This window comes from Stylophora pistillata, chromosome 3 (genome assembly GCF_964205215.1).
Source record: "Stylophora pistillata chromosome 3, jaStyPist1.2, whole genome shotgun sequence".
NCBI classification, from domain to species: domain Eukaryota; kingdom Metazoa; phylum Cnidaria; class Anthozoa; order Scleractinia; family Pocilloporidae; genus Stylophora; species Stylophora pistillata.
In genome coordinates this window covers 12,367,970-12,392,558 of record NC_142521.1, presented here as the reverse complement: position 1 = coordinate 12,392,558, position 24,589 = coordinate 12,367,970, and the positions used below count along the sequence as shown (strand labels likewise).

General features: G+C 38.1%; 2 protein-coding genes across 6 annotated transcripts; one reads left to right on the top strand and one right to left on the bottom strand.

Moving 5' to 3' along the window:
* The first annotated feature begins 233 nt into the window (after window positions 1-233).
* Window positions 234-22,535, top strand: LOC111335237 (uncharacterized). Of its 4 annotated transcripts, XM_088754676.1 has the most exons (12): window positions 234-469; window positions 762-1,209; window positions 1,997-2,219; window positions 2,675-2,795; window positions 3,245-3,298; window positions 3,870-3,933; window positions 4,853-4,989; window positions 5,298-5,384; window positions 6,102-6,196; window positions 7,632-7,688; window positions 8,238-8,294; window positions 14,813-22,535. In XM_088754676.1, exons 2-12 carry the CDS (start codon window positions 1,166-1,168, stop codon window positions 14,936-14,938), a joined length of 1,065 nt encoding a protein of 354 aa, XP_088610802.1. In that variant the 5' UTR covers window positions 234-469; window positions 762-1,165; the 3' UTR covers window positions 14,939-22,535. The 4 variants fall into 4 exon arrangements, with proteins under 4 accessions (XP_088610802.1, XP_022796843.1, XP_088610805.1 ...); XM_022941108.2 differs by lacking the exon at window positions 234-469 and having other exon boundaries at window positions 515-1,209; XM_088754679.1 differs by lacking the exons at window positions 234-469; window positions 14,813-22,535 and adding an exon at window positions 11,795-12,332 and having other exon boundaries at window positions 516-1,209.
* LOC111341729 (uncharacterized) lies at window positions 19,477-24,589 on the bottom strand. 2 transcript variants are annotated; one of them, XM_022948719.2, is made up of 7 exons: window positions 24,448-24,589; window positions 24,110-24,328; window positions 23,752-23,882; window positions 23,000-23,364; window positions 22,187-22,504; window positions 20,515-20,662; window positions 19,477-20,163 (listed from the first exon to the last, which is right to left on the bottom strand). In XM_022948719.2, the coding sequence occupies exons 1-7, from the start codon at window positions 24,508-24,510 to the stop codon at window positions 20,091-20,093; spliced, it is 1,317 nt and encodes a 438-aa protein (XP_022804454.1). In that variant the 5' UTR covers window positions 24,511-24,589; the 3' UTR covers window positions 19,477-20,090. The 2 variants fall into 2 exon arrangements, with proteins under 2 accessions (XP_022804454.1, XP_088610801.1); XM_088754675.1 differs by lacking the exon at window positions 24,110-24,328 and having other exon boundaries at window positions 24,448-24,586.

Below are 24,589 nucleotides of genomic sequence, written 5' to 3'. Positions count from 1 at the left end.
TAAGAAAATACTCAGCACTCGCTCGCCCAAATTACACCTGCTCCACAGGCTATGACATCATGGGAAAAAGGCATTCAATAATTGTTTTATTATACATTTTTTTAAACAATCTGCAAGAGAAGACACCACTCTGAGTTTGCGAGTTTGAGGAAACTACACAGGAAAGGGGCTTGGAAACTAGGCAGACTTTGAACTCAACATGATAACCCAATATTTGCTGCAGATATACCTTGTTTATTGACCGTTGTATGCTCTCGACCAATCAGAGTTTTTATGGTATGTCTAATGTAAAATGATATATCTTAACTTGTAGTATCTCTACCCTTTAAGATGCCTAAAGCCTCAAAAATCTGCCCCTTTCTGACAAAGCTTAGTCCACTAAAAAAATTTTTCAAAGGGTTAATCACAACTCAGTGTTCGCGACTGAGGGCGTTGCGTGACATTCGTGATGGAATCTGCTTGTGACACGGTAAGAACATTTTATTTTTTTCTCCTCATTTTCCCACCTTGAATCGACTCGATTTTCCTTCAGCTTCTTGTCAATTCTCTGTGCGTCAGGAATCTTTCCGATCTGTGTATCTCGGATCTATGGAAAGCGTTAGTAGATATTCCGACAGTAATTCTTGATACAAACTTGCAATGTACCACACCGGAAAATACTGCAAAGTTATCAGGCCATAGACATTCCATTGTCGATTACTATAATCCCAAGGACAAGCATTAAAATGTCTGAGCACTACACCCCAACTAAACTCCCACAGATACACCCAAAGGACGTACAGAACACCTCGAACAGGCATAGGTAAGTACCACTTGCCTTTCCAACTCAAGTACATTTGTTCGACTACAAAGCTTCCAAATCCATACTGGAAAAATGACCATAACGAAGAGTGTCCGCGGAATTTCCAGTCACGGAAGCTCGATTCGACAAAATTAAACAACGATGTGAACACTATTTCATCGAAAAACCCGTGGAGGCCGTAAAGGAAAATTCGTAACCAAACGTTAACCGCCATAGTGTTGGAATCCTCTCCACTACCCGCTGGGGGTTTTGAAGGGTCATGTAATTTCCAGTCCCTTTCTCAGTACCCAATATGGCGACGTTTGGAAGAAGTTGTGGTCCTTTTAACACAAATCATGGAAACCAGCTGTTTTAGTTTTGACGATGGCAACTTGGCCTGAAGCAAACCAAAAACGTACTCATGCACGGTGAGAGCATACAGAGATCAACTTTCTTTATTCCTCATTTCGTGCTCGAAGTTTCGAGCTCTCGACTTAGGTCCACTTTCAGTTTTAATACTAATTTACTAAAACCTAAGAAATAACTAATCTAGTGATCGGGTTCATTCACCCATAAAATAACTTGACTGTTAGGTGACATAAAAAAGCATTGTTGGTGCCGTAATGACTTGATTCAATTCAGCTCCCCTTCTCCAATCAAGGATGCTCCCTCTCAAATAATTACCCCTTCAACTATTTTTCCTCTGAGCGGTATAAATACCCGTATTTGACAATTTTCCCCCACTAAGCAAATTACCATAAAGAATAAGCAACCCCCTACAAATTAATCCTCCTATTCTGTACATCAAGCTCAGGTCTTGGTGAGAAAATTAAGAAAGGTAATTTTTTCAGTTTCCTTTAATTACTCTCAATATGAGGCACATCTTGATTAAGTTTTGTAAAACCAAAGCCAAATTAATTGCAACAACCAATCAGAGCCAAGTATAAAGAACACATGGAGCCAATCATATCGCAAAGTAAAAACAAAGAAACTGCTTGAGGTGTAGGAAAACATTAGAAGAGGCAATTGGTTTAAGTTTTGAGTCTGATTGGTTGAGAAGATGGGACAGTTTATCTTATTATCTTCAACATTGTCTTTAGCAAGGTGCAAGTTAAAGGAAAGAGAGTGGAAACATATGAACAATGATCAGCTGAAATTATTAAATCCCTGGTGTTGTGATAAGTTAATTTAAGTGAAAGTATTGTCTCATTACAGAAATGCAACCCTTGAGTTACTATCAGATGGTAGAAGAAGACACTCTAGAGGCTCTCAAGCAAGCAGTAGGCATGCAGAATTTGACAATTTAGGTGTCTCTGTGGAATGCAATGGACAAGCCATGAGTGATGTGTCATCCTTTCACACAGAATCATTGTATAGTCAACATGCTGATAATTTGCAAGATTCTGTCAGTTTACCCTCACACTTTTCGTCAGAAGTTGTATGTTGTTCCCTTTTTTTTGATAAATATTTTGTATTTATCAAGGAAATTTTTTCTCATGGTTATTTGGCAAACATAGACCAACCCAGAAGTTATTTATTCTGACCTCAGTGCCTCATTTGCATTTTTTAGCCTAATAAGCAGATGGCATCCATTGCAATTTGGCCTGTCGACACTTAATAAAGTTGTGGCATTGATGGTCACCAGAAATGTCACCAACTGAGGATTAAAAGTGTTCTTTTTATTATATGCCATTAACTCAATTAAATGCAGATTGCTATTTTGGCTGGAATCCAACTTATTAATCTCATGTTTTGTGAAAAGCATCAAGCATATAGTTAAATTGTCCATGTTATTTCTGAAAACCGTTAGTGCTGTAACACTATATACAAACTGAAGCCTCATTCAAATATTTATTTTTCTACTTTTAATCTTTGCCTGCATGTATCCCAAAGACATACCACAGAAGCTACCCCAACATAACCATTGGCTGTGTCAGCATTGTTGTTGCATTTTTTCTCTTCATCACTGGTGGAGTTCTGATCACAGTTTTTAAACACAAAAATGAACAGAAAGGCAAGTGAGACACTTTAATGGACATCCAGACATAATCAAATGCAGATCATTAAAAAATCTCTACATAGAGCAGAGGAGGCACTAAATGTTTTCATGCATGTTAGAGGCTGGGGCTGCCTATTGGCATGCAGAATAGTGATTGAATGTCTTTTTTCACTGTCTGCCTTTTGGATTACCATATTTCCTCTGGTAAGAGCCCATGCTTTTAATAAGTGCCCCCCCCCCTGAGTAAGCACCCACCCCCAGGCCATAAAATCAAACAAGCTCCCCCTTCCTCACTCATGGTCTTGAATAGTAGAGACACAGGGAAAACCCATTCTATTGCCACATATAAGTTTTAACTTTTTAAGCTTCAACCACAGCAGAATCAACACAGGTTGTACACTAATCAATTTATAAAGGGATTAAGCATAACCGTTATTCATCAATGCTTAAATTTTTCTCTTCAGCGATCAAGATGGCTTGTGAAGTGTTGATGGCAGCAGGGCTCTTTGGATTCACTGGTATGATGACACCTGTCTTTATGTGTTCTTATTTGACATATTTTCGCTGCCTTTTTCTTACCCTGCCATCTGTTGGTATTTCTGTTGTAACTGATATTGCCCAGAGCAATGATTTACTGAAAGAAGGAATTGTTAGTTAGTATCAAAGCAGGGGGAATAGAGCATGTGATGCAAGTTCAGAAAACTTGTCCTTTTTCAAAAATCTTTTTGGCTGTTCTTCATTCATTTTCCTTTCCAAATCAGACATTTTGCCATTTGTAGGAACCTATTGTACGCTTTGTTAAAGTAGGAACTCATTTCTCTTGTGATATTTTGTCAAAGTTCTACACCCTAACATCAGCATGCATATTCTCCATACTGTTCTCTGTACATTTCCTAAGGTGCAGATAGAGAGAATTTGTCTAACAATCAAGACTCTCTATAGTTTGTGATCATTTCCTTTATTCCCATGACCTTAATATGTGTTTCAGGGTTGATATTGAAGAAATTAGATGTTAGCAGCTCCTAGGGATCAAAGAGTTAACAATGAACTTATATTTAATATATTTTGTATTTTACTCTGTTGCTTTAGGTGGAGTAACCAACTGGGTTGGACTTAAACTGATATTCAACAGGATTCCAGGGTTGTTTTTCAGGTATGTGAACCTTATTGTTGGCCTCTGAGGGGGAATGTTTATTATTATTAAAAACTGGAGCATTGGATAATGCAATTCAAGACTTTTTATTGGCTTAGCCATTATGGTATGTGAGCCAATATACCATAATCTACAAATATGGTAAGCGTACGTGTCAGCTTGAAATTAAAAGGGAGCTAAAAATTTAATAATTTAATTTAATGTTTTTAATAAAACAGTTATTCCACTCGCGCTTGTTGGATATGAGATGATTATAGCCAACTTGGCGCTATGCGCCTCGGTGGCTATCTATCATCTCATATCCAACGCGCACTCGTGGAATAATTGTTAATTACCTTTTGTTCTGTGGTGCTGTTGTGGCTTTAACCCTTTGAGAGGCAGTCTCTGTTAGTGATGTGATGCATTTCATTTCAAAAATTCGATTTCTTTTAAACTTCACCCATGAATCTGTCTTAGTCTTAAAGTAATTGAAACCACCTTGGTTTTTTGAAATATTATGAAATAGTATTTTTCAGAGGGAAGATTGCTTCAGCACTCAAAGGCTCCTTTTTAACAGTGCCAATCGTCAAAAATGGCACAAACTGACTTACTTGTCTTTCCACAAAACTCTTGTTTGGGAATGTAGAGGAGGATGGAAAAATGAAATTATTTCAGCAAACTTCTTGGTCTTTTCAAAGCTATCATACCTCAGACATTTTCAAATTAGATTTATCCATCAACACTGGTCGCTTAAAGAAGGGTATTGCTGGGGTCAGTGGCCTTGAAGAGGTTGTCGCAATTTTTCATGGCCAGGCCACTTTTATATTTTCATTTGCCTTGTATGCAGCTTTGCATTAAATTAGTAAACTAAGCCTGTCATTGGTATCACATAGGTAGTTATTATATTTCTTATTTGAAGTCTTCTCTCCCTTTTTTGTAGTGGAGCCATTTCTAAGAATTTTGTCACTGCCAGGAAACTGATGGCTAATTTTATTTTGGAGGAATTTTTCAGTCCTTCACAAGTAAGAACTTATGTTAAGGACAAGAAGAGGTCATATCTGACAGCAGAACACATAGGTAAATAAAGATGTAGTTTATGAGAGTTAAATAAAATTAGCATAACATTGTTTTAAGTTGTTCACCTCTAGGTTACTATGGAACGATTTCCACTCATTTTCCTTTTTTTAGAACTTATCGAAATTAGTAAAGTGACACAACAATAATACTGGAGTTTCTTTTCTGCTTAAGAATAAGACAATGAACCAGAACTAGTTAATTTTGATATGTGTAGTGTAAGTCTAGCTCAGTCATGCCTTGGAAAGTTTAGTTGCTGAATTTTTCTCAAATGTTCTGTCATATTATTTAATTTTTTTTCTTTCAAATAGATAATCAGCTAGAGAAATTGCTTGATTCCAGAAGGGCAGAAAATATGATTCATGAGCAGTTGGATGTCTTGATGGGAACACCGGAGGGTAAGTTGACCTGTCCATTCAGCAGGTCCATTCATTGCTTCATACAGCAGCAGATTTATTTGTTGGTTAGTGGATTGAATTTCTGACTGCCATTAGTAACAATAATCTCATCTGGTTAGAGACAAATTAGTCGGCTATTTGCAAAGGAGTTGAAGCAAGGCAAGGATCATTTATCTATCCATCCATCCATCCATCCATCTATCCATCCATCCATAGGACATTTGTTTGATTGCTCGTTTACATATACATTCATTCATCCATTCATTCATTCCTTTTTTCATTCATTCTGTCAGTCACTCATACATGGAACACATTCTCTAAGTGCTCATTGTCTGGTTAAAACAGACCAGAATAACAGGCCCTTCCATTGTAGTGTAAAGGCAGGGGCAGATCTAGGGGGAGGGTGCAGGGGGTGGGTACCCCCCCCCCCTGAGATGACCTGCGGCTTTCTAATACAAGTGGTATTCTGCAAAAAAAAACTATGTGGTTTATTGGTGTTGAAGTAGAGTAAGAGACTAGGTTGAAGAAATTATGTTAAACGGCGTAAAAATGGTAGTAATTGGCACTGAAGTTTGGAGTATTAGCCCTTCTCACTTTACGTCTGGTCACCAGTCAGTTACGCCATTCTTTAGTTGTGCACCCCCTCCTCAAAAAAATGCGGGATCCACCCCTGAAAAGTTATTGACTCAGTGCCATGTTATCTGGTTTTACTTGTAGGTCTCAGACTTCGTATGCTTGGTGTCACCAAAGCCAAACTGGCACCCCTTGTTAAGCCTCAATTGTTGAAGTTTAAAACACAAATTGTACCATTGGTAAGGAAAAGGGAAAGTAGACCTATGGTCTCTCATAATTCTTCATTTGCATTTAATCCTTTACATGGTCCTAGGATACATACATACATACATACATACATAACATACATACATAACATACATACATACATACATACATACATACATACATACATACATACATACATACATACATACATACATACATACATACATACATACATACATACGTTTCATAACCGCAGTTCATATATCTGTATTTCATATGTTTGTTGTTTGATTTATCATCTACGGGTTCATGTCGAATTAATTTGATGGCCTGCCCCCAGTTAGCTTGTTAGCTCAATTGGTAGAGCGCTGCACTAGTATCGCAGAGGTCAGTGGTTCGAATCCCGTACAGGCCTGAATTTTTTTCAGGTCTGATTTTCACTATTGCTTAAATAGTGCTTTACTGCGAAGGATCGTGCACATATACGATACATACATACATACATACATACATACATACATACATACGTACGTACGTACGTACATACATACGTACGTGCGTTAGTTGACCACTCCCCATGGGGACTTTTCAGGGCCAATTCCCACCCATCCCACCCCAGGGGAGGACATCCACTACACAGTAAGGTCGTGCGTGGGAAATTAACCCCTAACCCTGCAGGAGACGGGGCCTACGGTTTATTCGTCCTTATCCGAGAAGACTAGAGGACTAGAATATCTATCCATTTTATGATTATAGAAAGGTAGCAAATTCTCCTCACTCATTTTAAGACCATGAGTATCTGTCTGGCCGGGGCTCGAACCCTCGACCTCCCACACAACACAGTCCAGCGCTCTAACCAATTGAGCTAACCTAGGGTTACTAGAGCTAACCGGGAGGCGATTAGCTCATCATCAGTGTGCATATTCTCCATACTGTTCTCTATGCTTTTCCTAAAGTGCTGACAAAGAGAATTTGTTTAATCCAGAGCGTCTTTAGTTGGTGATCATTTCCATTATTCTTGTGACCTTAATGTTTGAGGTGGGGGGTGGGGGAGGTGATATTGTTAGGAGAAATAAGATGCTCATCACGCTTAGGGACCAAAGGGTTACAGAACGTCATCAACAGGAACTGAAACTGTGAAACTTTGCTATACTAAATGCTATTAAGCCATCTGTTATTAATCCAGTTAATAGTTTTTTTTTTCTTGAACGCATATAAAATTCATTATCATATGTGCAGTGAATAGAGATTATTTTGAAAACCCAGTGGCGGATCTAGGGAAGGGGCACACGCTCCTCTCCCCCCTTGTTTTGGGTAAAGAAATAAACGCAGGGGGAAGAAAAGCCGGCAGGTGAACGCACACGGACAAAAATGTCCCCCTCCCCCCCCCTTAGTTCAAGGTCTGTATCCGCTACTGAAACCGGATGTTTTTTGTTTTGATTTGTTGTTTTTGTTTATGGTTTGTAGGTACTATCATCAATGGAATCAGTAGATCTGTTAAATGCTGATCACCTCAGAGAACAGGTATGCATTATTTTCGACAATGCGTAGTAGAGATACCCATTCATGCCCTTTAACTATTTTAAGAAGTCGCGCCAAACATAAAATTAAAAGCTTATGTTATTCCGTGGGGCCCTGAGCACTAGGTTTAGTACGATGTCTCTTAGGAAGGGATTGGCTTGGTCTGGAATGTCATATTTCTGTACTTCCTCGCTCTTCAAGCTCGTAACCAGTGCCCTCGCAATCGCCACGGTCAGTGAAAGCCAAAGTGCGTCCTGCGTGGATATTTCGTGTATTTTCTTAACTGCACTTAAATAACGACTCGTTTAGAAAAGGCAAACTATGGCCAGGTTGATGTTTAGATTACTTATTTTGGTAGCTGACTCGTCCCCAGTCGTCTCCTCAGCGCGAGCAGCCGGCGCAGTTGGCATGGAAACGCAAGGTGTGCGGGTTCCATCACTCCTTTCTACCCCATTGCACTCCCATACCGCGCAGTCAGGGTGTGGCTAACTCCCCTCAAGTAATCCGACATTTTTTTCTTTTTGTTGGTTTTTTTTTTTTTTTTTTCTAAAGATTGTGGATTTGATTTCATCAAGGACGCATGAACTGTCCGCACAACAAGTCAAGCAGGTGAGTGCCATCCTTGGGTGACCAATTGTTATGTTCTCTTAATAATTGTTAGCAATCGTCCGGTTCTAGGAAGGAGGATAACGCTATCCACTGGGCAACTCTCCATACTGTAGAGCGCGGTACGTTTTTTTTACCACTTACCACTGGATAGCGATTTACCCTTTGGATAACTTTATCCAACGAAAAAGGTAACGAGAAAAAATAGAAAATCTTAGGTTATGTGAAAAGAATCAACGCTAATAGTGATATTTTTTCAAGCGAGAAACTGCAAAGGTTTCTTGAAGCAGAAGAAAGCTATAAGGTGTGCAATGATTATCTCAAAAAGTGAGAGAAAGTGCTCTTTCTTGTAAATCCTTGAAAGTTGTAGCCGAGTAACTGAACAGACGATTTCTGTTTGGTGGCATGATGCGTAATGTGAGAAATTTGACGAGAAGGTGATTGACCGCTTGAAATCGTAATCATTTGAACAAACTAATAAACCGCAGCGAGTGAAAATCAGTGCTCCCTGTTTTGAAAACGAACCTGGCTTGTTCAACTATCGTTAACAAGGAGGGTGATAGTGAAAACTTCCTTAGCTTGAGAATTCACATGATCTTCACGTGACTCTCCTTATCTGTTCACGTGCAGCTGGTTGAAGACGCGGTCTACCGACATCTAAGTTGGATAGTTTTCTGGGGGAGTGTGTTGGGAGCTTTTGTTGGCTGTGCGGCCGAGCTTGCCTCTGTTTACATTAACGGCACGTGACTTGTCAAATGGCTTGGAAATAATGCGTTAGGTCACTACGTGGCTAACTTATAAATGAAAGCCGGATGATCGCTATGAAAGATGAACCCTCTGAGCCACAGTGTTTGTCAGGGAACGATTTGGCCAGTTTAGCCGGTTACTAAGAGTGCTACAATGGCATGTACACATCGACGCCCCATTGATTTCCACAGCAAAGTAAACACGCTATTGTCCTAAATTGGCCTTATCTAGGCTCATGATGACAAAATGTAAACATTTGTATTTAATTACAGAAAATTAAAAAAACGTTAATATGTGAAGGAATCAGAGTTCCATAAAGAACAAAGAAAAAGTTAGGAATTAAAGCTTATAAATCATTTTCAACAATGGTCTTCTTTTACTCCTTTAACTTGTTGAACTAGTGTCTTACCCAGACCTTCCACGGCCAAGAAGTACAGTCAAACGGTGGGACCTGGATACGAGATTATTGTACGCGTAGACTGCTTTTCGATGGCGAGATAAAATCCAAAGCCGAGTCTATTTGTTTAGAAAGAAAAATAACTCGAGTCTATTTAAAAAACTAAGCATGGAGGTCGACTCTCCTTTGGAAGCAGTTGTGTTTCTCGTATTTTACTAACCCTTGTTTTCAAATGGGCTTTGCCTGTTTTGTTATTTTTTCTAAAACGTGTTCCGCCGCGCCCAAATGTTTCCACTGATATATCCACACAACGCAACTTTGAACTATAAGCAACTTTTCTGGACAGTTGTTTGCCGAGGAACTCATGTCAATTTTTCTGTGATTTCTCATGATTTTTAATCATTTAATTGACTTTAAAATTCTTTTCGATAGTTTTGTTTTATGTTAGTGGTCGTTGTCCGAAACCAAAAATTAAATGGGACAGGTTTCTTTGTCTCGCAAACGGATGCAAGTTGTCCAAAACAATTTAACAAACGATTCTTATATCCAGCTGACACAGTTGTCTGGTGCTGCTAAATTATTTAGAGAAAACTGACATCACAGGAGAAGAAGCACATTTTTAATAGGTGACTTGTTTTTTAGACGCTTGTTGCATAAAACGGAAAACATAACTTTGAACCACAAAATTCAAAACACAGCATTACGTGTTTGTTGACGCCTGCGCATTGCACATTTGTTTTTGAATGGGATAGTTTAATTCATAATTCTTCACAGACAAGATTGCTTTTTCAGTTTTGTCGTCGCACTTTGAGCAAATTCATATGCAAAGCTCAGTATTAGCTTTCTTTTCTAAGGTTGAAATAGCCACCAACCTCGTTCCCAATGAAGGGAAAAGGCCCTGAGAACGAGGTTGAATAGCCACGGTTTCAATTCATGTTAGTAGTTGTAATCCCAGTTTTCGTTGTGTAGTAATTTATTGTCAATTTTTTTGACGATTGCTAAAGAATTGATCCTCCATGGTGGTTTTTTTCGTATTTCACCTAAAGAAGTTATATCTTTAACTTATGAGATTCGAAGAAAAACTAAAGAGAGATAATAAAAATTAATAAAATAATCTGCGTGGTGCCAATACCAGTTTTTTTCGCGCCGTTTCTCACCTGATCGATGACGTATTTTCCCGCGCTTTCTCGCCATCGATGGTATGTTTTGCTTTAAATATTGATTGTTTTTTTTTTCCTAGATACTCATTCGTATTAAATAGCCGTTAGCTATTTACTTTCGTAGGGTTTAGCGTCACTGACCTGTCACCTTAAGAACGCAAGCATTAATTGTTGTTTGGAGACGTTAAATTAGCCTAAGCTTATATTTTATTATTGGTTCGCCTTAATCTATGGGAAACATGTGTTATTGCCCTCCCGCGGTTTTTGTTTGACCAAACAATGCATGTGGTTTTATTTATTGATTTCACCTTCGCAGTTTATTTTTGTTAAAGACCAAGGTCACCTATTGTCATTGTTGAAAATATTCTAGAAAATCTGCCAAATATGTCAGTTTCAAGTGTCTCACACAAGCAAAGCGCTTGGGATGTATGCACAAGTTGTGTTAAATTAATAAAGTAATAACCGAGTGTTTGGTGAAATTGACACCTTTTTAAGTTGCAGATGTTATTTTGAAACAAACAGCAATAAAAATAGGGAGGGTTAGAAAATATTGAGAAGTTTACTGAAGTACCAAATTCAGTACAAATTAAGGCTAAAAAAAACCAAACGATCACAGCTTGAGTTTTTACCTGAGCATTTTACGATCGAGTGTTGTAAAACGAAACCCTAAGCAGACACGATGGCCAATTAGAAAGACAGAAAATATCACAAGGAGGAAAAGACAAGAATCAATGTTAACACAAGAAACAAGGCTCGATTACCGGCCGCTGCTTGAGAACCGGAACCCGCGCTTCAACCTGCCCAGGCCCCAAAGCGCGGTAGATCGCGAGAATGCGAGTCATATTTGTTTTTTTAGTTTTGCGTTTTCCTCTTTGCAGGTGTTTTCAAAGTAAATTAAGCCATAGTAACCCCGAATGACTTTCGATACTCTATATAAATTTGCTCGAAATAGCGGTGAATGATTATTTTGACCCGAAATGAAGAAATTCTCGTAAACAAATTACCATAACATTCACCACGCCGAAGTTTATGATCTGTAATTTTGTGCGATGCAAATGTTTTTAAGAAAAGGGAAAACAAGATATATTTTTGAGTTATAATAGATAAGAGGGTTCGTTTTCATGAGTAAGGGAAGAATTTAAGGAAATACATGCATTTAATAGGAGATAAGAATTTTTTTTGTTTCTTTCCTTCCACAGCTTTCTTACGCATTCTTATATTTTGCAATACAGCCTCATTGAATAAAGAACTGAGATCTTTTGTTTTGCACTACTGGTTTGCAAATTTAGCTTATGTGCAGACTTCTCAAATTATAAAGTTTAAACTCTGGTTGGAAATAACAATACTTAAATTACTTTCAGAAATTAAATAAGCACGCAAGTGTTTCCTCGTACAACTGTGCGGAAAAACCGTAGATTAAAACTCTGTTTGCAAAACATGATTTCCGGCCGAAGTGATATTTGTCCAAAATTTAATGAATCAAACATTGTACGATGAGTTGCCTGCTGAGACGACAGGAAACAAACTTATCAGTTGCAATAACTCATTCATTTTTAACCGTACGTTATGTAATGTTTATGTTCCGTTTGATGTACGTCCATAGCCTCTGGTGTTGTTACATTTATGTTTCACTGAATAAGCAATAACAATGTGGTAATCTTCCTACAACTGAACATATTCTGGCGATCAACGACAACAGAAAACAGACAAATTTGAATAAATTCCTTGAACTCCTAAGATCTGATTGTTAATTCTCCCCTCTCGCTTCTAAACATTTTCTTTTTCGACGAGTAAGGAGAATCTGGTGTTACATCGAGGTATTAACTTCAACCTGATAGGTTTGAGTATTCTCACTACCTCTTTGCTGGATAATGTAAGGTTATTCCGGGGAGAAGTTACATTTTAATCACTTCTGGGAATTAAAGGGTGAAATAGCAGTCTTCTCTAGTGAACAAGAATGAATCACGGGAAAACGACTCCTGAAAACAATGATGTCAAATATTTTAACTTATCTCTCCTAGGTGTTCTAACTTTCACATATTTAGCAAGTGTACCTTGTTCTTTATGAAATGTATTTCAAACTACTTGCCTATCGCCATCAAATGGTGCGACAATTTTGTGCAGAGGTGTTAGAACCACTAGCAAGTTACAGTAACTGGAGTGATTTTGAAGTATTTTCATTTTCTGCCCCGCCCTACCCAGTCCATTCCCCGGTACACTTATGAATAAACCGCAGGTCTTCGTCTGATATCGAGATTTATCGTTCGTCGTTTTCACCTGTTGCACATTTATCGCCGAGATGACAATATTGAAACCAGAAAATTACATTATAATTATAGCTGCTCAGAAAATCATTAACTTGTTGTTGTTGTTTGCCGATCGACTGCCCAAGTAACTGAAAAAGTCTGCTGGGTGTAGGTTACGTTGACAATCTTAACCCGTGACTAATGTGACTGATTTCCTGTCGTATTGTTTTTCTTCTCGGCTTTTTCAACGTCCCCCAGTCAGTGTCAAGTTCAAAAAGAATCCGTTTGTTTATAAGAATTCGAGAACAAATTATTTTCGTAAATAGCTCGCGACCAATTAAGTTTTACTTCGTCGCGAAATGAAGTGAATGGTTGGTGGTTTTTATGATTTGTTTCTCTTGGTTTGGTGATTTCCTGATTGAAATACGATTATAACACACCTTTCCCTCAAAAATGCCAGTTCTTTCGTGAAGCTTACGTTGGAACGGTTTTGTGTGAAGCGGCGTTTCCCGTCGATCGTAATACATTTAAGATGTAATCTTCCCCCCGTTATTTTTCCAAGCGGTTTTTTCAAAGATTTCTGTACTATTTTTTGAAAGATCTTTCTCACTTTTTCAGGGTTTTCAATATGCTTACAGAAAAAGGTCTTTGCAGATAGCTCTCTCTCTAAGGACAACTCGCAATTTATCTGTTTATGACAACCTTAAAAAAAAAAAAAAAAAGAAAGCACACTTTTTTTAACTTTCGATTTTTTTAATTGTTTGTCTCATTGCCTTCATTTCATTGAAGGCAATGAGAGACACTTCCCATCCCTAATGTTCTTTTTTTTTTTGTCTTTGCACCATCGACCTTCTTTTGTCTTCGCAGCTTAAATTCTTATTTCGAGAAATCGTTGAAATTAGTTTTTTAATCTCTTCTTACATCCTGTAATTTAACAACAAGCTACAAGTTAAATATATATTTAGGCCTGACGACTGACAAGCTGGAATCCTATTGGTTAGAGGATCGACCAATCACGTATCAGTAATTTACGATTGTTGTATAACTAAGAATAAGAAGACGAGCCTCGACTGATGCAATATTTGCTGGTTAGGTAACCAAGATATTGGCTTTGTTCAGAAATGAGCTGATTATTCAACTAAGAAAAAAGAACAGAATGGTTCTTAATTTGCAATTTTATCGTGCGCAGTTTTAGGGAACTCTAATTCAGAGGTGAAGAATACTTGCATGCTGTAGTTGTAGTCTTTGCGACAGAACACAACTGCGTATCAAGCAGCAAGAGTTTAAATTGAATTCAGTTCGTGTGAATCCCAGAAAATTAGAATTCTTCCGAAAAAACTCGAAAGTGCTTAACCATCTTAGTGCAGTATCTTCTGTTAAGCGGTTACTTGAAAGAGCGCACAGGTTTTACCTACAGACTAAACAGGTATTCACGAGTTTGTTAAGCTAACTATTTTCATCTCATTAATTTGAATTTTCACTCTGTTCGGAACAGCCCTTTGCTCATGGTGGCCCTTTGTTTAATGTTTTCTTTTTACCGATCTATTGATTTTTCAAGAGACAACAAATCTTCGACAATGCTGCGAAATTTCCTATATTCAGGTTTCGTTTCCGTAGCCATATTGATCTTTCTCGGCTCGAATGGGGTGAATTTTTCATTCCTTGCGTCAGAGAGCCAACTGAGTCAATGTCTTAGAGCCGTGTACTTTTGTATTTAAATCAAGTTTAGGATCTGAGCCTCAGCTAAGATCTTGAGAATAGAAAAATGTACACAGCAAAATTTGTCGGTTCGGCTGTTTTGCAATAACTTATCAAAGTATATTTGGTTGCACTTGTCTAATTTCTTGTGAATTTTTACACTTTTATTTGCTGTTTCCCGAGCAGTGACACGACAAAGACTCCCTCAAGCTATGAATTTTTCCTCTTCCGCTACCTGCAGCACAAACAATTATCCATTCCTTATTTACCTAGATTAAAAGCCCGGATACGGAGGAGTCCGAATTTGCCGTTCTATGCCTTCAACACGAAAGGTATCCAGTAAAAACTCTCTCACAAGCCGAGCGTAAAATCTTTGATCCCTTTTATTTCGACTGTTAATTGCAAGTTATCATATATATCAAGCTCGTTAGATACGACAATCAGTTATTGTTGGTAAAACCTTGTAATCTCTTGTTTTGAAATAGCTTTTTGGGGCGTTTCTGTGTGTGACAGCGGTATACTCTATGTCTAGACAAGAGAATCTGCTCTAAAAAAGCCGCTGCAATTGTAATCTGATATGTCTTGAATAATGTATTATTGTAACCCTCCTTTGATCTGTTGGAGGTACAAACAATTAGTCTGCTGAACGCTGACGCCGTAGGACGCTAGGCCGCTTCAAATAGCTCCAACCTTTTTGTTTCTAATTTCAATACTCCGTATTTACGCATGTTGCACGATCATACTCCGTATTTAGACGTCTGTAAAACTGTGTAATCCTTTGTGGAAAAAAAAACAACAAAGATTTGACTTGCGTGAATGGAGTCCGCTTGTGAACTTGGGACCGTCTAAGTTCTTTGTCAAAATTTTTAAAGAGAGCTGTATTAATCCTCATTTTACAACCTGATTCTTCTAAGTGATTTCTCGAGTCGGTATTTTATACCTTGAAAGAGGCTGTAAAGTACTTTTTTTGATTAAGAAAAAATGAAAAAAAGGGTGAGAGAAACAAGAATGAAAGAGGAAGGAACTAGGGTGGTAAAAATCATAAAAGATTGAAAATGAAGAACAAAAAAAAAAAAGAACAAGATTCACATTTTAAAGATACTCCAATTGCGATCGAGCTGTGTCAAAGCAAGAGGATGATATTTACTGTAGAGTCCATTCCTCCCTCATCCTAGCTGTTTAATTTTTGTTATCTCTCACTAGAAAGTCCCTTGGGATTAGTGGCCGGGGGTGCAGGTGGGAGGTGGAGGGGTGGGGGCTGGGTGTACATAGTGTTTGGGTGCGATCCCGACGGCACCTTTATCTGCGTAGTCTGAATTTCAGCCGTCTCTTCCCTTTACCCCAAGGGGGGCGCGGAAGAGAGTCTCTCTCCCGCGCCCCCCTTGGGATAAAGGGAAGAGACGGCTGAAATTCAGACTATTATCTGCGAATCAGTTTTAACCCCTCTTGATTTCCGGAGCCGTGCATAGTTGGGATAAGGAGGGGGGGAATGGGGGGGAGTTGTTACAGATTTTTAATTGAATCGCCTTTGAAAAGTTTGACCTTATATACTTTGGTTAAATCTACGATACAAGAGAAACAGCTGAGGAATGCTACATTTATACGTGCTTTAGCACAAAACTAAAGGCTGGAACTGATATGGAGAAATCATAATCATGGAGATGTCGGTAATACATCGCTTTTGAAATAATCTACTTTCTTTCTCACTAGCTTGTACATGTTTAAACATTTCTCCGTAAATCATCTCAGTCAGACTTCTTTCTCCATGATTATTACAAATGAATGGCTGTAAATTCGTATCGATTAGATTCTCATTTGACAATCGTTTGCTTTGGAATCAGTTTCTTATGCACCCGTTGCAGCAATGTAAAAATAAGTCTGCTTATGCAAAAATGTTCACATATTTTTTGTTGTTGTTGTTGTTGTTGTTTCTTTATTATCGAAACGAAAGATAACGAACGTCTGTGAGCATTGTTTACTCCTTGAAGAGTGATAAGAGATGGTCGAGGTTTAGATAATAAACCAGAGAACCAGCGGTACAGCCTTCAGGCAACATCCAGTGGCTTTGCCAAATTCCAGCTGTACATTTTCCCTCGACTTTCGTGTTGCACTGTCACAAAAGCACGTGTGTGTTTTTTTTTTTTATGCGGCCTACCAGTTGACGTATGTCGGTGACAGAATAACTTATACAAATACTAATAGTATTTATAAAGATAAACTGACTTACAATTTGAACTTTATCTTTCTCCACATTGTTTATAAACTCAATGCTGTTGGGATTATTTCTTTGAAACCGACAAGTGTGTTCGTGTGGGTCAATCAAGGGTATACTTACTAAACTTCAAACAAATAGTTTATTTTCCGTATCAGTTTTTGGACTGGAAGCTGTGTGTATCACCTTTTCACGAGCACACCATCCTAAACTCTCACATTAAATACGTCACTAAAAACAACCATTAACGATGTTGTGTTATAAACAGCAGTAACTGTTTTGTAGAGTACCTTGTACCATCGTTGTCAAGTGTCTCAGTGTTTACTTTTCGCCGTTGTTTATACAAAAGCTAATTTTTGAAAGTAAGGTGAAAACCGATTAATAACACTTAGTTAATTTCTTTTAAGGTATTAATATAACTTTATTTCGTGTACTGTTACTTATGTTTAAAAAAAAAAACAACAACAACAACAAGGGGAAGTCCTTGACACGAAAACCCAGTTAACTTGATTCTCGCCGAAATTACGACTGTTGTGGGCAAGACTAACCAGTGTTTACTGGCAAGAGATGTCTCTGTTGTTGAACAGTATCCAAACAATCTGATTCCGATTTCCGTTGCATGCAAAAACCCAAAACAGGTGACATCCCACAGACACAGCAGACGTACTCATATCGCAAAATTTAATAGGATAGCGAGGAAAAACCTTAAATGCAATTACTGGTATTATCTCAGCTAGTTTTCCAACAGCGATAACAATGTTTTGATTTTGCCGAATGCGTAAGACAATAATGAGATTGTTGTGAGTTTTTGTCGGCAGCGGAAACTCGAGAGCAAACCAAGACTAATTCTTCCAAGTTCAACGTTATTACACCGAACATGCAATAAAACAAGACTTAAACAGTTTTAATTTTTGATCTGGTTAATTAAAGAATCCCGTCGGCAGAGACGGATGTTAAGAGTCGAGAGAGTGAATAAACTCCACTCTCAATGAGAGGTAATTAATGTTGGTTGTTCGTCCAGTTGAAAAACTTTGTTCGCTTTTAAATGAACCTAGATGAATTGAGCGGCTTTCTGACAGATTGTTTCATGTTCCCGTCTCTGAACAGTTGACTATGATCACACAACATGTCGTATACGCCCTAAAACGCAACAAAAATGTTTCATACAAACTTTGTAAGTACAAAATAAATGGATAAAGGAGATGACCCCTGGCTCTCCTTTCAAGCAGTATTCATTTGTTTGCGCGCCAGTAGAGTGTTTTACCTTTGAGGTTTGAGTGGTTAATCATACAAGATGTAATTTTGGTTTTTTTCGCGAACAAATAATACAGAAATAATTTGGATACCACTTCCCCTGAGGATAAGCAAGTTAACTTTTGATTATTGCCTATTTTACGAGAAGTTTTTCTTGATAATTTAAGGAACAAATAACTCACAGAAGCATAGAAATTGTGTTCAAACTCGGCGATGTTCTGTTGAAATAAACTTGCACAAGCTTCCACCTCTTTTTTCGAATCTTTTATTATTTGAAATATATTTTTGTCTTAATTATCTACCAGGTGAGCATGCCTGAAATAAAACCAACAAAAAGGAAAGGAAGAATAGCAATTTAGAAAAACAGTGAAACTGCCTCTGGTTATACGATGTTTTGACCAGTGTTTGAGATCTCTACACTAAAGTAGCAACATATGTTATTTTCCCGCCTTGGGGTGGCTTTTCCTTGTTATTTCTTATCCCCAGACTGAAAAAAAATAGTCAAAACCTCGATTGTTTTATTTCAAGAATATCATTAATACATTCAGTTTAATTTAGTAACTTTGGCGTAAACTGTTATGTTAAAAGGATGAAAACAGTCTCCTTTTTTTCGATTTCAAGCAAATAGGATATTTTTACACATAAGTAACGTTGAAGTCCCCCGTTTTGGAGTCATCACGTAAGTGCAAATTTTATCTCAATAACCCAGCCTCGAGCACTAAGGGGTGACCTATCTTTCGGACGAAAAGCGTGGGATGCGAAAAACTTGGTTGAATCCGAACAGACGTTGACATTTCGCCGAAGGTTTTTGCAATTGTTGGTACGCCCGAGCACGTGGACAAATCCGGTCTTAGCAGACACTAATAGAACTAAAATAGAAATGTGTTCTCATGTCCAAAGGCCGCTGGCAGTTCCAGATTAATTATATATTTTCAACATGTCTGTTTAAGTTGTATCTTGACACGAAATCTTTTTGTATTTATTTGAAGATAATTTGTAAACAGCTGTCTACCCGATAAGGGATGTGTTTTTGTCTTTGCACCACGAATGGTTTCTTCTGGTCACGAAAAGTCTCGAATTTAACCTTTGCTCCCTTTTTCGGCGGATATTTAACAATATCTAAACAATTCCATGCTAACTCTTTTCTTCGCGCACACCAACGCAACATTATTACATAAAACAAGGCAATGAAAACTTGAAATATTGATTGAAGAAGCAAGGAGGTTCGCTTAAATTTTCAGACAACTCTTAGGACTGTTAATATCTCGAGTCACAACAGAAATTTCGAGATAGCTGATTCTTTCCTGATCTTCAAAGAACAATTTTCCCCTCAGAGATAGCGACATATTAAGTTTGGCTAAGTCAACATTTTCTCCCTAATCCACTTTCCGTTATGGTTCTAATGAAATCGTTGGCGAATAATCCCATATGCGTCACATAATGATCAAATACAAAGCAAAGCTAGACGAACTAGGCTCACCAAAGCGGGTTTTATTTCCAAAATTACAATTCTCCTTTCAACTACAAATAATCTCTTTTTATCTACAGAAATTTCAATTTAAATCAACTATATTACATTTCGTGTGCCGGGTACTGTGAATTTAGCTTCTTATGAATTTTTTTTGGAACACAACTAATTTACAACCCGTTGTTTTTTTTTTCTTTTCTTTAGAAAAATTTGCAACTCACAAAGTAGCCCTCTCAACACTTAGTGTTAAGCTTATGTAAAACAAATCCAATGTTCGAGTCTCTTTTTACATTAGAGAGTGCTTTTAGCAGTCTAATGTTGTCAGAAACTTATGGTCGACTCCAAACATCATAGAAAATCCCAAGAACTTTAAAAGGTTGGTATTTGATACCGACCCAGTCGCGAAACTTACAAACACAAACACACACGCAAACCAAACCACACCAGAACCCAGATGGCAAAATCTTTTGTGTTTTACACAGAGTTGTTTTTTTTTTTTAAAGCGAAATCGTTACTTGAATTCAGTTAGAAAAACATCGTACACTCAGTTTATATATACACACGTTGATTTCACGGCTGTTTTAAATTTTCTTTCAGAAGAGCAGCTTTTTTTCCCCCTATCGAGCTGATAGAGTCGTCAAAGCTAAAGCGGCGTCAATTTCTCGATAATTCGACGTTTCTACGGTTATGCTGTGGAGAACAAGCAGAAAATAAAAACATTACAGATTTATATGACCTTGAGACAACTTAACAGAAACTAAGGAACCACCTCAACAAAATGCTTTTTTATTAATTTTGATACGACAATCTCGACACATGTTCCAAAGAGGTAAACAGAAAGCGGCCTCTTTTCAAAATATATCTTTCAGCGAGACAAGACATTTCTTTGCTTCGAATTTGCGAAGCACAAGAAACATAGATGTCTGAAGCGTAATCAGGTCTCAGATACAGATATAACTTATTCCTCGTTCTCTTTAGAGAATGTTTGAATTGTATCTTGTACAAAATAAATCTTAAGTGTCCTGTAGTTTTATTGTTTACCTTTTGCTTACGGTATTGAAACCCCTCGCCGTTTCCTCTTTCCTCTCCAATGTTATCGGCTCCTCTTTGGAAGGGCGACTTCTGTGGGGTGGCTCACTTTCTATTTCTTTTTTCTCTGTTTCAGTTTGAGAAGGCGTCGAATTTCGTACTGTTCAAAAAGACGAGAAATATTTCGTGAACACTCACTCGACCCGGCAACTGAGTTTGAGGCGGGTTGTTAAGATAAACGTAGCAGCCAAGAGTGAAAATTTTTAAGTTGTGTTAAAGAATACAAGACCCAAAAGCTGAAAAATAATTACGTGAAATATAAAGTTTGTGTCCATGTTTTAAAACTGCCCAGCGGAGGGTAATTTTCTTCATCTTTCTCTTGTTTCTGAAAGCTTTCTTGGGTTGGTAATTATTCTAACCGAGTCTGGAAAATTAACACTTGAAATAATTTGTTGTGAGGCAACAAGTATCTTTTAACATATTGCTACGCTCCACAAATTTTCAGTGGGCAATGCAATATCACTGATTTAGCTTCAAAAGCGAAGTACTAGAGTGAGAGGTAAAAGAAATCTGTTTGCGGGGAATTTAAACCATGTTAGCATGTTATTCAATTAGGGTCTCATGTATAATTGAGTTGGCAAAACAACTACCAGCTTTTGTGAGCTCGTTCTCAATGCGATCTGTACCAGACGATAAACGTGTCAGTTCGCACCAATTTGGTGAATGGTAAAGATTTTCACGAATGCTGTAAGTTAAAAAAAACCAGTAAATTATCAAAGTGAAATCCGAGTTGTGCTGCTATCAAAAATACTTTTAAACTATACGCTTGGAAGTCAGGATCGATCTCTAAGGAGGCTTTCCAAAGCGAGCAATACTTCTCAAGTATGTGTCTTTTTTAATGAACTCTGGCAGACATAAATGGCTCCTTCAGACAGAGCACACATTACTTTTGAAATATCTCGTTCTGTGATCGACTGAAATCTTTCCTCTTGAAATGAACACATTTTAAAACAATAATTATTGCATCCTAAGCTGGTAAAGCCGCAAAAAATAAATATATGGCAGTGGCGATTTCTTTCGTGTCTCCGAAAAGTATTCGATCATAGTTCAAGGCGGTTTTCTTGAGGAGATTTTGGACACCCAGTACGAAAAAAGTTCTGTCGCAGCTTGTAATATTAGAAAATCATGTCCGTTTTGGCTCTTAGCTAAAGGAAAACCAGTGACCTTAAAATCTAAATTTAACACAAAGGTGGAAATTTGCCACACCGCTAATGTTGCATGCAACATTTTCAGGATACCAAAGTTCACCCTGAAACTATTGATATTTCTGTAACGAAATCCCGGACTACCTTCCACGTAAACCCCGCAAATGAATTTACTGTACAGCGTTAATAAGCTAACGGGATCCAAGCCGACGGAATATCGAAATTACTAAACCACTTTTGTTAAACAGTCTACCCCTAAAAACCATTACAAGTCTTTTTTTTTTATGGATAAAGGGGCAATGGCTTATTGAAATTTGGCCACCCTTGCTCGAAGCCATATTACAAGGAGGCAATGTTTAACGCCATTATTGATCCATAATAATCGAACAATACAAAGCTCTCAGTAGCACTTTCAGCGATAGTAAGAGGCTATTTCGTAACTATTTATTCACTTTATTCTTTTTTTCGGTCAACTTTACCTTGAATGATGACGGACGCTTCGGTGGACAAGTTCTGAGTAGGTGTCGATGGAGGTGTTTCACATGTCGAAGGACTCGTATTCACAAGACTAACAGGCGTGTTATGAAAGCATCCATCCACCCATTTCCTTAAGCTTTTTACAGGAGAATCTTCTGGGTCACCAGAAGTAACACACTGAACAGCTCGTAACGCTTGAAATTGAACGACAGGATTTGCCGTTCTGTTTGGCGAACTTTCCGTGGTTGTTTTAGGCTGTTCCGAAATGTCCATCGTATTCGACGGCATGTTTTCCTTCTTTTCATCTTTGTCGAGCGTTTCTGTTGAAGAAATAAATGATACGTAGGATTTTTTCCGGCTCGCTCAGATATGAAAAACATTCCATTTAAAGTTCCCCCGTGTTTCTCTAAGCCACTCATTGATCTCAAAGTACAAGCCATTACACGAAGATAGAAATAGCTTAATACAAAATTGTTTTCGTTGTTTCAGAACAGTGTGTAACGCTAAACTTTACAAACGACAGAACAACAATGTTGCTACAAACTCTATAAAGACCACAGCACGATTTCCAGGTGTAGTGCAAAGAATTTCTCTTACATCTGCGACCTGGCTCTCAGAAATTTCGAATTAAAAAAAATTCCTTCTCGGGCCCATGTCGAGCAAGCAAAAACCAGACAATACAAACTCTAGACGCGCTTAAAAATAGATGAGTTGTATAGAAGGACTTTAGCTTAATCCGTCCCTGACAATATTCGACCGATATATCTAAAATCGACAAGTCGATATAAACAGGAATATGTTTCCATACGCAATACCTTTAAAGATAGTTATATTTTCTTCTTTCTCATCGCAAAGTTTCTCTTCTTCGCTGCCGCTGTGTTCAGCGTCGGATTCGCTTACTGTGTCTTCGTCCTCGCCACCTTCCTTTTTCTCGCCACATCGATTCCTCGGTGACCAAGTCATTTTATTTTCCTTTTTAAGCCTTCGTCTTGCGTTCGCAAACCAAGTTGAAACTTGCGTTAATGTCATCTTTGTCATAATAGCTAGCATTATTTTTTCGCCTTTAGTAGGATATGGGTTTTTTCTATGTTCATAAAGCCAAGCTTTGAGTGTGCTTGTTGTCTCCCTGGTCGCGTTCTTCCGTCTCGCTCCCGCTGCGGCCAAATCGATCGGAGAAAACCTTTAAAACACGAAAAACCATTTCCAAAGTTACAATTTTGCGCCAATTGTAATTTAACTAGCTGGCTGAAATGTTTAATACTAGTTGTGTATATATTTCTCTAGTGAATTCGATCATTATTGTTTGCTCACAAACTTGATTAATCTCAACTACATCAGTATTGAAATGATTGGTAAAAGGAACCTTTCCATATTAGAGTTCTTCCGCTTCTAATACCCAACCTAACTAAATACGGGTATTGCTTCCCTAAATGCTGCGGTGGATAACAAATTCGCGAAGCTTCCATTTGCACGGAATTGCAGTTAAACACGTTCACGAGCACAAGAAACTCGAACAGTTTGCTTAAGTGGTCGAGTTACTATCGGCATAGACATTTAATTTATTTACCTTTCACCGAGTCCGGGACATGATGTGTGAGAATGAGGATCAAACCCTTGAAGGTCTAAAGGATGTCGAGCAGCAGTTGCTTGAGCTAGATACCAAGAGTCTCTCCATTCTTTGATGTCGCACGCTCGTGCCTGTTCGAGTATAAATCGCCCAAGCACGGAAAATGAGAAAGAACTCGAGAAACAATTATTAGGCTCAATTAACTTAATGGAGAAGAAAAAAATACTTAAGACACAAATTACATCAGTGAAACAAGTGGCGTAAAAGATAGATCAATTAGACGGGAGACAAGCGTAAAGGGAATAAAAATTACACGAGTTTGTTTAAATTCACAATAACACAGTCAAGTCTCGCTCACCAGAGGCGAATAGAAAGCAGACAGGTCTGCAGTCGACCCTATTGTGAAACCAGCTTCGTTAAATGGCGGTCTTGGAAGCAAGTTTACTGGCATTGTGGAAACCCGATGTTGAAGGACTCTATCTAACTGACAAGGACACAAAGAGTGCGAAGATAGGCCGTCGTGCAAGGGAGAACGCACAGATTCACAACAAGAAGTATGGGCACCTGGAATCATCAACTGCGAAAAAAAGCGAGACGGTTACACACAATCATGTCTGGTTTTCATGGAGATGAAATTTACATAGTTCGTGGCATCGAATGTATTTGAACGAGTTAGTGACAACACGAAAATCTTACCTGAGGGGAGAATGTACATCCGAACTGAGGACAAGAAATCTTTGTAGCAGCAGAATTTGCCATCAGTGGTCAAGACGGAGGAGCATCAAGTAACTGAGTCGGTCGACAGGTAGATTGAAATCGTATCAATCGAGACGTAAAT